This window comes from Amblyomma mixtum, chromosome 3 (assembly GCF_055824585.1).
Source record: "Amblyomma mixtum isolate Tamu chromosome 3, ASM5582458v1, whole genome shotgun sequence".
NCBI classification, from domain to species: domain Eukaryota; kingdom Metazoa; phylum Arthropoda; class Arachnida; order Ixodida; family Ixodidae; genus Amblyomma; species Amblyomma mixtum.
Window position 1 is genome coordinate 87,981,631 of NC_143014.1, and position 14,406 is coordinate 87,996,036.

General features: G+C 40.1%; 1 protein-coding gene across 3 annotated transcripts in view; it reads right to left on the reverse strand.

Annotated features, from left to right (window-relative positions):
* Positions 1–14,406, reverse strand: part of LOC149350851 (E3 ubiquitin-protein ligase AMFR-like) — an 85,478-nt gene that overhangs the window by 16,853 nt on the left and 54,219 nt on the right. For all 3 annotated transcript variants that reach the window (XM_089580044.1, XM_089580045.1, XM_089580046.1), the window contains 4 exons: positions 9,653–9,817; positions 5,428–5,580; positions 2,228–2,268; positions 867–999 (listed from right to left, as the gene is read on the reverse strand). In XM_089580044.1, the coding sequence (XP_089436170.1) occupies positions 867–999; positions 2,228–2,268; positions 5,428–5,580; positions 9,653–9,817 (492 nt within the window). The remainder of the gene's footprint in view (positions 1–866; positions 1,000–2,227; positions 2,269–5,427; positions 5,581–9,652; positions 9,818–14,406) is intronic.

Sequence of the window (14,406 nt, forward strand, 5' to 3'; positions counted from 1 at the left end):
GAATGTATTACGATGGATAGAAATTCACACTGTTCAGAAAACGGAAGGATTTCATGCCTTTCTTGCGCTCAATGATAAAGATGGTTGGTTTGGTTTATTGGGGTTTAACGTCGCAAAGCGACTCAAGCTATGAGAGACGCTGTAGTGGAGGTGAAAGGACTTAAGGCAATTATACTGCTACAACAGTAATTTTGATACAGGAGTTATGACTTGAGCAAAATAGCTTTCAAGTAGTAGTGCAATCTTGTGAAGATGCTTCACAATCTTGCAATTTGCCCTGCACCACCAATATGTGATACTGCTTAGTTACGCAGCTGGGACGTGAGCAGAAGAGCACACTTGCAGGTAGAGCATTAACTGCAAAGCCTGAAGAACTATTGATGAAATCCTGCAGTACCGACTGGGATCTTTTGGGTTTGACTGATGGCTCAGGTGGAAGTCTCTCCAAGTGATTCTGCCTCTCACGGCCCAAGCAAATGCTAGTATCCAGTGAGGACCATTACCCATGCCCCAGCTGCCCTAGGTGGAACTTGTGATCATTTATGGCATTCCGTCTCAGGCAGGATAGCCGGCTTTGTATTCAGCTGAAAGCATCATGGCCCTTAAGTGAGCCTACATGACACCTGAGCCATCTCAGCTAATGAACAAAAATGCTACAATCATGAAATGAGATGCTCAGCTGAGATGCCATGCCTCTTTTAGCCTTACACTGTTGTTTCATTACATCAAGCTTTTACTGAAAAGCTCTGTTTACACCTGTAAACCAGGGTGCTGGTACAACTGCAGAATGCCAATAACAGAAACAATGAGTTGTTTTTAAAAACTGACAAGCCAACTAGCCATGAGGAAAAAGAAGAGACACCAACCAGCATGTGGAGATCATGACAAAAGTCGATGGCAAGTGCTGTCAGCTCAAAGCAGAGCTCAGCATAATACACATATGCAGCACGATTTTCCCAGACTTTGTCACAGTGGATATCCCAGAGGTGGATGCCATACCTATGGTGAGGCAAAGGAAATAAGCAGTTTTGACTACCGTTAGTCTACAACCTGTCAGTAGGCCAAAAAATGCCTCCAGCACTCTTCTACACAAGCCCACCATAAAAATGCTCACCCAACACTTAGTCCCCAGCTATTTATGCCTACACAGCTACCACAAACACAGATCAATGCTACTTTCTAGACCAGCACAAGCTACAGAACTAAGATAATGGTTTGCAGTCAGAGCGGCACTAATCAAACTTTCAGCGAGTCCAGACACTACGAATGCAGTTTTTGTCAGTAAATTTTGGGTGGCTGATCACATGATTTTAGGACAAAGTAAGAGAAATACTTGAGTTGCTTGCAACTACTAAATTTCTAAAGTTTAAGAAGTTACTAACATGTCATACAATACCTAAAGCCCTGGTACAAAAGTAAAGTTTTTTCTCTTTTCTGCAACTGATGGTTTATGGGGTTTTAACGTCCCAAAGCGCCTCAGGCTATGAGGGATGCCATAGTGAAGGGCTCTGAAAATTTTGACCATCTGGGGTTCACTACACGGGCCTCTAGAATTTCGCCTTCATCAAAATCTGACCACTGCGATCAGCAGCTGAGCACTGTAACAACTGAGCCACCGCAACGGCTTTTTGCAGCTGATCAAGTGAAAAAAACATATTCAATCTCGATTCAACATTAGGCTAAAGTATTTGCAAAATCCATGATACAACATAAAATTTTACATTACCGATCAAAAGCATATTCAACAAGTAATAACTGTAGGTGCAGTTAATTTTTAGGCATGCTACTGCAATATGTGGCAAGTTTTTAAACAAAATTGCTACCATGAGAGATAAAATGTCAGTTTTTATGAGCCAGCTTGGCTAAGTAGTTTCACAGATATTTCACAGGTAAAGTTCTCGGCATTTTTCATACCATCCCCACTAAACTGCCCCTGCCACAGGCCCCCTCCCCATCACTGCAAGGTTAAGCAGGCATGGCATACATGGATAGAAAATCCAACCCACTACCATCTACTGCACAAAAAAAGTATCAAAAGCCAGCTGCAGAAACCATACATTCATTTGGCTCAGGAGCAACTCCACCAAAAATAGACAGAAGTACAAAGAATAAAAAAACTTATTTACACAAATATGAACCTTCAATTCATTTATAGTTCTCAATTACACTGTCTTTATCACTATAATGGCTACCAAAATTAAAATAAAAACAATATAAGGGTACATACCTGACTATCACATACAATGTACGTACTGTGACAAGAGAGCACTGCAAAGGAAACAAAAAGATTCCTTACATCATAACTCATAGTTCATCAGGAAAAGAATATCTGTGCCAAAGATTTGCATAGTTGCAGGCTAGCTGGTCCGATTCCATTAAGGGGGCCCAGCTTCAACAACTTGATGTAGACCAATTGTGATTGTGATTGCTGTCACAGAGAGCAGGGCAGGGCACATTGTTGTCCTGCTCAGCAATGTTCTCTCCTGCTCGCTAGGCCATCCGTTCAAGGTGGCCTCCCCAAAAGGAACATGGGTCGTGTTCTGATTCAATGCCTTAAAACAATGAATGAGTTCAGCGTGCACCAGTGCCTTGTGCTCTGCCCCTTTTTAACGTTGCAAAGCAATCTGTTGCACAAAAAAATGGTAACAAGACATAGCACACACACTACAAGGGACAGAACTATGAAAGAGGTCAAAGGGACACAGAGGACAAACAGAAGTTGGCCTGCATCAATAGGATGCCCCGTTCTAGTCACAAAGAGACCAGTCTCATCGAAAAACAGTTTTTATAAGCTAGAAAAGACAGACAAGAAAAATACATGTGTCAGCACCAATCGCTGATTTCACAAATAAAATATGTATGTCGACATTTTTAGCCGTGGATCCCAGAGGCTATGCTACATACATCGCCAGTCACTTCAAAATGGCAGCAACCTTTTCTTTTTAGTAAGAATGTCACACGTTTAAATTGTTTGGCTGGAAGATTTTTAAATCCTCAGCAACAAATGCAGCTATGTTGACAAGGGTTAACATAGCTAGAAAGAACCAGAGAAGTGATTTTTACACAAAATACCGAGCATGCTTACACATACAAACATAGACAGCCCTGAGAAAATGGTTTTTGTAGTGTGGCATTACAAGAAAGCTTAGCTGCAAACTCCTGGAGAGAAGTAGGCTTTGAGCACCTCACAGAAGGGAAAAAGGAGTGGAAAGAAGCGTCAAACTTTTGGTTACATGTTTTTTCTTCAAAATGATCCACGGATCACCATGTGAAATTTGTCTATGCCCACTAAATAGTTTCTTACTGAATTCCTTCTCTACTGTTATGTTTCGGTTTCAGCAGCCTACTGGTGGTCACGACGTCACAGGCAAGTTGAGAGAACATTGAGGCCATGCAAGGCATACAAAAACTACAAAATAATCACAGCTCTGTCATTTTAAATCACTGCAACTTTTATGCCACCCTAAATAAAGGAGCAGATATTACACCGCCGTTTTTGTATGCCTCATGCGACCTCAATGTCTCTACTCACCTGTGACGTCATAGCCACTATGGCCGTGTTTAAGCGAAAACTTGAGAGAAAACACTTAATTTACCAGGCCAGGCAAATTCCAGCTAGCTATCCACATTTACTGATGCCTGGTGCATAATTCCACAGAAAGAACATAACAAAAATTCGGCGCCCCTTCACCTTTAAGAAAAACCATCCTTTTAGCTTAAGGATAAACATATTGCTTTGCTATATAAGTGCAGAATGGAATCAGTGAAAACACACAATGAAAGTTTTCACATGCGGCTTTGTAAAACACGCTTGGTAATGTGAAATAAGGATCACATACCGCTTAGTAAGACAGCACTCCCAGAGACTTATTAAAAGGAAGGCCATAGTACATCTATGACAGTATTGCCCTCAACCTTGGCACAAAGCTCTCTTCAACACTCAACTCGGACTCCATTTTTAACTAAGGACCTCTCCCTTTTGGCATGACATCACAATGCACAGCGGCCCTGCGGCAAGAATGAAGCTCACTGCTCATGTACAACACAACCTTCAGTAGGGAGCACTTGAACGTCACCCATGGTGCCATACTCACTACTCAGGGCAAAACTACTGAATACCACTTACTCCACTGCCCTAATATTTTATGAATTAAGAAGATTGTGTACTTCCACACAATATAAGAAAGACTGGCCTGTACGGCTCAACTAAGCTTTCCTACCTCCTCCCTCTGGAGATCCCCGATATGTCTGGATTTTGGATACTTCAAGATACTTCAAGAAACAGACAATTACAGCATGAAAATGTTCCAAAACTTCCAAACTTCAACAATGATATAAAGTGAGTTAAAAATGATTAAAAAAAATGACAAAGACAGCCACATGAATTTAGCAATCATATCGATAAAACAACTACACATGACTTGACTGACTAAAGATAACATTTGCTTTTTGACAACCCAAATATCACCCATCCATTACAGGAAAAATAGGTATAGCAGCTGCAGCTTCGTGAACTCACTGAAAAAATTATTTCTGCACCTCACCAAAGCTTCTCAGAAATTTCCTGCTTAAAAATCGGTATGCCTTTAAATAAAGGAAAACTTGCAATTCACATAACTTGAGAGAAATAAGGCCTCGTAAGGTAATGGGATTAATGCATTCTGCTTGCAAGCCATATGCATCTGCAGGTTCCCTCTCCATGCTATAAAATCTGACACAGGGGGCCGAAGTTGGCAATATCACACATAGAATAATGCTCGTTGTACAATGGGCATATGTGTCCTTAGTCATGATACCTCATTAATGTGACGTCAATGTGCTGCGTCTAAAAGATGTTCAGCACAACGTTATGCTCCTCATTTTCCCTGAAAAGTAGATGTTTAGAACCAGAGGGCACAACAATATGCAAATAAAGTGGGCACAGTCCCATTACAATTCTACTGCAACATCTCACCTCCCACAAAAAAAGGTTTGGTTTATGAGGGTTTAATGTCCCAAAGCGACTCAGGCTATGAAGACATCGTACGGTGGGGCTCTGGAAATTTCGACCACCTGGAATTCTTTAACATGCAATGGCCTCTAGAATTCCGCCTCCATCGAAATTCGACCGCCGCGGCCGGGATCGAACCCATGTCTTTTGGGTCAGCAGCCGAGCGCCATAACCACTGAGCCATCATGGCGGCCCCACAGAAAAAGGAGCTGCCATCCCTTGTCAGATTAGTGCGCTGGTGCTTGTTTTATAAGCAGGAGTCACATGACTGAATTATTGTTATTCTCAGCTGAAGAACCTACATTGTGCTCTCTGCACCATTGCAGACAAACTCAATATGATATTCCTTGGTTGTTGCATTGCAGCAATCTGGCATTAGTAAACAATAACTTGCTAAACACACAATATAAAATGAGAAAAAAAAAAGAAATGCTCACCTCAGCAGCCATGAAGGCAAATGTGTTGGCACCTGCATGCAAGCCCACTACCACACAGACTGCAAAGAGGCCCATTGAAAGAAGTAGGATACCGCACAGCAGTGCAAGCAAGCGTATGTGGGTCAGCTTGGGCGTGGTCGGTGAAAACGATAGCTGCAAAAAACCGAATGGAGATAACTTTTACCTAATGCACACACACATGCTGTACTGAAAAATAGCAGAACGCACCTAAGTTACCCAAAAGTGAAAAAAGAAAGAAAAGAAAATAAAGCATTCAACCTCATGAGAAGCATAGCACTTTCACTAAAAGTGCAATGCAGACATCATAAACTATTTTCTCCATCAGCAGTAATCGTGAAAAATACAGGTACGAATCGTAGTATTTCATGGCCATAACGTGGGAGGCCTCAACTAAGTTTGAAAATTATCTGGGTAGGTACTTGTACCATCCATTAATTTTGCACAGAAAATTCTGGAACCTTGAAAATTCTACAAATTACATTTGCCTTCAATAAGCAAGGTAATGAATGATTAAGGTTCTACTATGCATACTATTATTTCATACTGCAATAGTACACATTCATTACTTGCTCTAGTGTTATACAGTCAGCCATTTAATGTCCTCTGCACAAACTGTCTATCCACCAGCTTCGCTATACTTATGCATCACAATTCTAAAAATCCATTACTGTTTACATACAATCAGCACTGCACATAGGCAAATCCAAGTTTTCTGGCCAAGGTAGGCAATAAATAGTTCATAAAATTCTGGGCATTTTCTAAATAAAGTGCAGCCAATATTCTACTTCACAATAAAGAAAAACTTTTACTTAAAAAGCAGAGCCAAAAAGAAGGAAAACCCTTTGATATTTCAGAATACAAAACCGAACTCCTTTGCAGATGTACAAGTCGGGAAACTATTAAACAGCACTTCTCATAGTTATTTTTAACCATTAGAAAATGGTATCATAGATAAACTACACACTCCTCCAGTTCTACACAATGTCAAAGAAGCACACAGAACACATGAATGATGACATGTGCATGACACACTTTCCAAACTTCTGAAGAAAATGCAGCCAGTCACATAACACAGCATAAGACACAACACAGCTGATACATCTTTTGCTGTGTCAACATGTGTTCAGAAATATATATATATTTTTTTCTGAAGGTTGCTTCCAGCACCTAGCAAACCAGATTTTTTTCTCTTGCTGCCTAATCAACCACAAACAAATTAGCGCCGTCTCTAAGTACTATTAAATTAATGTGCGAACTATACTGTGTTCAATGCTAAAATACTAGTTGACACACTTCAACATTTGTACTAACTATGGCAGGCAGTACTGTATACAGTGTGCCAAGCATTGGCCAGGCTGTCCAACTGCCCCAATACGAAAATACTGCACTGAAAGGCAATTCACCTGACATTACCTGCCTAGAGCAACAGAAAGGACATATCTTTCCACCCAGCCCAAACCCCTCCCCATGCTCGCCAGTCACCTACTCATGCCTTTAGGAAGTTGTCTCTATGCAGCTCCTACTTTGAGCATTAAAATAATGTAGTGTCATAGCAGTGGCCACAAACACTGTCAGCTGAAGCAAGCCCACAGAGAATGTAATGGTTAATACTCATGGCAGCCCACAAACACAAAGCACACATTCTCAAAGACAGAGTACCCTTCACATGATCTGCACAGAGCAGCTATCAGCAAGACACATACATAGCAACATGACTACTGATTAGTGCACATGGACTTATAATTACCCTGAACATAAGCCCTTTCTCGTCAACCACAATAAACTGCAGGGTGCTGTACACCCTAAAGCCAGTCACAAGTAACATCGTCCTGAGTTTTTCCTAAACATGCTATAGCAGTGTACAAATTCAATGTCCAATATTTAGAAGAATGGCTGACTGGGCGAATTGGTATTGTTTTATAATTTTAGCACTTCAGAACCAGGACAGAGAAAAAGAGGGGACACACACACATCGCTGTTGGAAAATTATGAAAATATTTAGGCTTTGCCACTTTCCTAAGCTGAAATTCTTGCCTCCGTTTTCCCTCAGCTTGCACCACTGGCATGACGCTGGATGCAGTATCAAGTCATGATGACGCAATAGAGCAGTTGTTGGAAAAGAAGGAAGCCTTAGGTACTACCATGCTTTGTCAACTAGCACGACCCACTATGTTGGAACTCTTAGCTTACTCTACTCAGATGTTCAAGACAGAGCATCTATCTGTTGAATGTGATAACTTGTGAAACTCCGGGGAGTGCACAATTTAAAACATGGCTCATGTGTGATTTATTTTCTGTGGGTCTGCTGCTGCATACTGTATACTGAGTATCCAGCATTTAAGCAGAAATAAGGCACTGTATCTGATTAAAGTGAAGAAGATGCTTTATCGTCCTCATTCACAAACACTACTGCTTACCCATTGGTAAAGCAAATAGAGGGACAACATTAGTGAAGTTTTTAGCTGCTGTGAAATGATGAAACTATTCAATTAAAAATTTATGTAGCATAAAAGTATTCTGTACGGGTTGATGCAAGAAAATACTGTTACACTATTTTTATGCTAGTCTCTCTGCATGCTTTTAACAAATTTAGAGAAGGACTGGTGGTACAAACATGCTGATACTGACTATGGCTCTGCCTGCACCTAATACGAAATGGAAAAAGCAAGTAGCTGGCACCTCAAAACATATGCATTAAAGAATGTGACCACTCCTGTCCATGAAAATAAATATTTACAATTATTGTACCATTATGCTTTCACACCTAACGACTTGCATTTCACCATTTTCAGAAAAAGTACCTGCTGGTTGAAAAAAAAATATTAAGCTGAACCTTCAGATAAAAATTTAACCCACAGAAGAAGACCGCAAACTGCTTTGGCTTTATTATTATGCAACACGCAACTACCCTTACCCTCTCCCCCCCCCCCCCCCCCCCTATTTTTTTTCTCAGGGTTACGTACATGCATGCGCCACATAAAAACACGGATAGTAACAAGTGCATTTGCAATGCATGCACATGTGCACACTATGGCCACGGTACAACCCCGGGTAAATCAAATACACCACAAAAACTACAGGAAACTGACAGCTTTAACCACATGCTTGTGAAATTGCGTAATATGACATACTAAATAACACAGTTGAACCCCTCTGTTATGTTCCCCGACTCTAGCCCAGACTCTTGCAGCTTTCAGAGTGTGCATGTTGCAATGTTTCACAATCACAGCAAGCAACACATAGATAATTATATAAGCCCCACAACAGGGCATTTTGTTGAGAAAAAAGCAAAGCAGGAGTTTACATGAAGCCACACTTTATTGATAGCTGTCTGTAGGAGGCATGGAGGAAGAAAAAAGCTAGATGGGAGCATGGCCAACCCTTGCAAGGCGACTACCCCTAAAACCCATCTCTCTCTACACTACCCAACAACCGGCGCCTGCTTGGTTGTTCACTGCATTGATCATGGGAGCATGATAAGCAGCAGTACATAATGCACACCGCACGAACAATATGAGTGCTCTAGTCGGATGCAACTCAATGCAGTGAAGCTCTGCCCACATTCAGGGCCGCCACACAGAATCCCTGCTCGATAAAAGAGTAAACCATTGTTAAAGCTTTTCCTGATACCTAAACAAGAAGCTAAACAGAAGAAAAAATTATAGGTGCAAGAATTTTTATGTCTCTGGTTTGCCTGATATAGCCAAACATTAAAAAGCTGACTTCGTTTAATGCGGTGTTTGGTCAACGAAGTAATGCAGGATGTCATTGGACATGGTCTACTGTTACCAACTGCTGTTTTGTTGCGAAACACTACGCCCACCGTTTGGCCTCTTCAACGTGGCCGCACTTTCGCCGTGGTAGCGACTCCACGAACGACCTTGAGCCATCGTCTAGCAACCGCAGCAGCTGCCGCCGTCGCTGGCACTCGCTTCGCCAACCACGTCTAACCACAAGCAAATCCTAAGTGTAGCCAGGCAGCCGTTACTTTCGCAACACAACGAGGTTTAACCAGAGCTAAACCACTGCCATTTTTTCCTTATTAACAATCTATGCAGTCCGAGACAGGGCCTTTAGTTTCTTGATAGCTCGATGGACCTGCTGTAGTATACTTTCATAAAAGGGCCCTCCTGATTCTGGTACACGCCACACTAAAATCGAACTACAAGACTATGACCTAGATTTGGTAGCAATGTGAACTCACATATTCAAATCTATCCTTGCAAAGTTGGGCCAGCAGGTGGAGAAAACCCAGAACAGAAAACCAGCTGCACCAGAGAACCACCTCATCCATGTACTGAACGTTCATCACTCCAAAAATGAAGATAAATTTGTAGAAGACAAAATTCCAGAACTTGTCCTTCATGTGCTGAAAAGCAAAAATACACTTTTGTAAGAGGGATGAGAGAGTATGAAAGTAAACAAAAATGGGGAGGAACGACAAAGACACACCAGCATTTCAATGACTACAAGAAGACTCAAATGAAAAGGATATACGATAGAAGCCAACAGTTGACTTCTATCGCATATAAATCCTACAAGCCTCTTATATGCCTTACTCTTGTCTGCTCGAAACAAATTACTATGTCTGGAATAGTTCCCCAAGAACGGAAAGCTGGGCAAGTTGGTTTCTGTTATCACTGTAAAAACAGCGCGAAAAAACATGAAAACGGAATAAGCACGCTCGTGTTGTCATGCTTGTTCTGTCTTTGTGCTTTTTCGTACTGTTTTTCCAGTGGATAACAGTTCCCCAGTAGCCTTACATTATGATGCAAGCAATTTAATTCCCATCTAAATAGTCATTTTCCAGGTGACCCTAGCTGTGGCTTGTTCCCCATTACAGGGGAAGGAGTGTAAGGCTGTAAAAGCGGCATCATTGCCACAAAACCTTTCTAGGCAGCTCATGTCTCATATGTACAGAAATGATGTAATACTACCAAAAAAGGTTCCCAATGTGCATTAATAATGCACAGGACGTCACGAGCAGACATATTTTTGATGCAAAGTCACTTTTGAATATTCACCAGGCTGCATTCGCTTACACAAACACCAGTGTTGACAGTTTTATCATGCAAGACAAATGCAAGAGACTGTCAGCTTGCTGATAATGCATTTATAAGTAACAGTGCCACTAAGCTTTGTCAGTCATAAGATGGGTGTTGAATGCATTAACTACCTTTCAGTTTCCTCATCTTGAACAAAGCAGCTAGTATTTGTTACAATGCACACAGAAATGCAAAATTTAAAAATACAGATATTAAGCCCCAAGTAATAAAATGCAAAAAAAGAAAGGTTTATTGGATCACATGCTCAATCAACATTATTCAGCAGCCATTTGTCGCCACACCTGGAGATCAAGCTTGCAGCTAGGCCAAAACACTACAAGACACTTGCTAATTGGGTCAAGAGCATTATTCGCCTTGATTTATAGAGAAAGCCCTGCAGAATAATGCTCACGTCATTCTCAAGCTAGTTCTTTATACAACATTTCTGGATAACTGTGCGACTTGCAGGCTAAAAAAATAATTGCTGTAAACCTACGATTGCTTTAACCAGACACTGCTTCATAATGCAGGTGATGGCTGAACAAAGAACTGAGAGAGAGCCGCTTAAAAATAATATAATAATGGCCAGACCATACAGTAAGCGGCTCTCACGCAGAACTACTTATGGTAATGACCTGAGAGTTCTGGATGATGCTGGACAATGAAGCCAGATAATAATCAAGGCTAGTTGATGTTAAATAGGATGTTATACAATATAGCCAAATAACACAGCATATGCTTGACATAACTGCCATGGTGGCACGTAACATTTCGATATTTTAATTTTAAATCTAAAACCATAAATCACTACTTCAAACTTATCTTAGAAAACAAGACATTCTTGCTTCAGTGATGCAAACCCACAAGAAAGCTTAATTTTACTTTAGAAGTCATTAGGTAAGAGACACTTGAATAGCCACAAAGTCGTGGCTACTGGCTATGCGAAAAGCTGTGATAAATACAAAATGTGAGCTACATAAATTCCAGAAAGGCAAACATTTTAGAATGCTTGAAGAGTCCATTTATTGAATTTTGCTGACCATGTTTCCTTTGCTGTAACTGAAAGCTCTAAAAATTTTAGAATGCTTGAAGAGTCCATTTATTGAATGTTACTGACCATGTTTTCTTTGCTGCAACTGAAGGCTCTTTGCCCAAATAAATGTACGTCTAGCTATGGTACTGAGTAAAGTGGCAGAACATTTGAAAATAATTTCCCGAGGCTGGAAAGATCCTTTCCGTTTGGCAGGTGGCGTCCACCAACCATGGCATTAGAGATGCCACTGGCTAGAGTTGTGAGGCGAAAATCTTTCGCAGCTAAGGTGATGAGTGTGGCACAAATTTAGATACATTGCAAGCCATGAAGTTCTAGCTTAAGGCACTAAGGCTGTTTCAGGAAACTATAAAATAAGACTGGTGATATCAATTAGACATATCCGCAACCAAATTCTGCCAGTAGCAGTGCTGCTCATGGCAGTGCCACGGCAGTCTGCACTTTCAAGATATTTACATAAAGAAATGATAAAAACAAAGTTATAACCTCTAAGATATGGTAACCAATTGTGAGAGAAAAAAAAATTAATGAACCTGAAACTCCTTCAAAGAAAAATAACAACCTGTGTTGGCCTTGGTCCTATTCATGAGCTGCAGTGTATTCACTCTAGATGACGTAACCTTACTTCGTCTGTAGATTTAAAATATAAATTACGGACAGAACTGCTAGTTTCGCACTTTTGTTACAACAGAGTGCTGTAGATTTAAAATGCAACAGGTTCATATTTGGACCCAAAGGTATCTCTTTCTCCCTTTTGCTTGCACAGCTGCTAGTCCTTTTTTGTGTGTGCACTTGTTTCATGTCATTAACAAGTGATCGGACTCTCAGGTTATGAGCCAATGATCCGTGAAACAGACCTAGGCACTCCTGCGAATTAGAACTTTTCCATAATTTCCACAACCTTAATGGACTGCCTCATTGTAGGCATTTTATCAAGTATTATTGCAAAAATGTATCAGTATCTTGTGCAGCATCTAAATGACTCCTGACCAGCGTAAATAACTAAGAGCCTGGTCAGGAAGAACCGCATATCTCTCCTGCAGCCATCCACATATTTAAAGTAAAAAATATACTAATAAGGACCAATGAAATATATATCAATTCCAGGTATACTACATATCTGAAAAAATATCACATTAAATCTACTCGGAGTTTCAGTTTCATTAAAGTGAGCAAGCAGTTTGAAAACTGGCTGTAACATTTTTACAGAGAAAGATACTAACATGACTTTTTACATATTTTTTTTAATGCCAGGGGCAAGTGAATATGAAACAAAATAATACACTAGCTGATTTTTTTTTTACTGTTTACAATTTTTATTTAAAACTGCCAGGGATACGGCGGTGTGATCTGTGCAGGTGAATAGTACAGCAAGACGGACATTACGTATGTTACAGAGCTCAATAATTAGGCAATTAATTAACTAAAATTAACTAATCAACTTTTTATTTCTGATTTTAGGAGACAGGATTATACTGCGAAACTGCATCGAAAGTGAACTCAGTTTCCCAGCTTTCATGATCGGAAGTGTTCGAAATCTTGAACGTTAAAAATATGAGTTTGAAAGCTCCATGAGTTGGCTTTTCTGCATTGCACATTTATAAATTGGTCTCGCTCACATTTCTAATGCCACAAATACAGACGCCGTTCTGCATTTATCATGTAGAAGCAGTTAATGTGATCTCGGTGATACTGCACGCAGCGACATCATTTTATAATTATGCAGTTTGGGGAAGCCAACTCAATGAGCTTTAAAATGTATAATTTTGATGTTAAATTTTTCTAACTGTGTTGCCGATAAACAAATTTCATAAACTCAGCTTATCTTCAATGTCAATGGCCTTCAATTTCACAATGTAATGTTGCCCTCAAAAGTAAAAAATAAAAAGTTCATGAGTTAATTTTACCTAATTAAATGTCTAATTATTGAGCTCTGTCACATACACAATGTCTACCTTGCAGTAAAATACACCGGCACGGGCCGCATCAATGTATCTATGACAGTTTTTCATCCTCATCACCATTTATTGTACCCTTAAAGATCCCGTCTGGGACATTACATAAATCTGTAAATGGCTAAAAAAAATCACCTTTTTTTCCTCTGGATGAAGAATAAATATTTACAAATTGAGACGTATGCCAAGCTGGAGGTTAGTATACACATGAACTGCTTAAGACTCCTTCAAAATTTTATCGAATTTTAAGGTATCAAGGAATGCTATGGGAAGAACAGAAGCACTCTCCCAAAAGGTAAAATGGAAGACAAAATTATGTTTCAATAAAAAAAAAATATGACAAGCATTGCGCTCAAAGAAAGAAGCATTCATTTTTTGTTTTTTGTTTTTTTTTGTTTTTTTGTGGAGAGCGTAGGGATAGCCAAACAGATATACAAGAGCCACAACTTCCTTTCCAGAAGCCATGAAATAACATACATGATGATAATGAAGGTATTTCAAAAATATGCAGCACCGGCTCAGTAAACAAGAGCAAATGTTCTGCACACATCTTTGCTTCTGCCCATGCTAATGTTTTTCGTTACCCAATGAAAGAAGACACAGGTTAATAAAACTGGTTGCAAAAACAGCTGTCTCATTTTCAAGTGGCACAAATGCACTGGTTAAGTGGGGATCTTGATTTCTCTCAGTTGAGTCATAAAGTCCATTATTATTACATTTTTCTTGCTTCAAGTAGCGCGACATTATGGCCAAGCATTGTTACTGACTTCAGGGCTTTGTGCAATAAACCACACTCATGGCTTAGCCGGATCGGACACTATTTTCTATAATTGTGCTTTCGTAGATGTGCAGATTTACTGTATAATAAACTGCAAGGATCCTTCAGTATGTGCCAAAGAATTGCCAG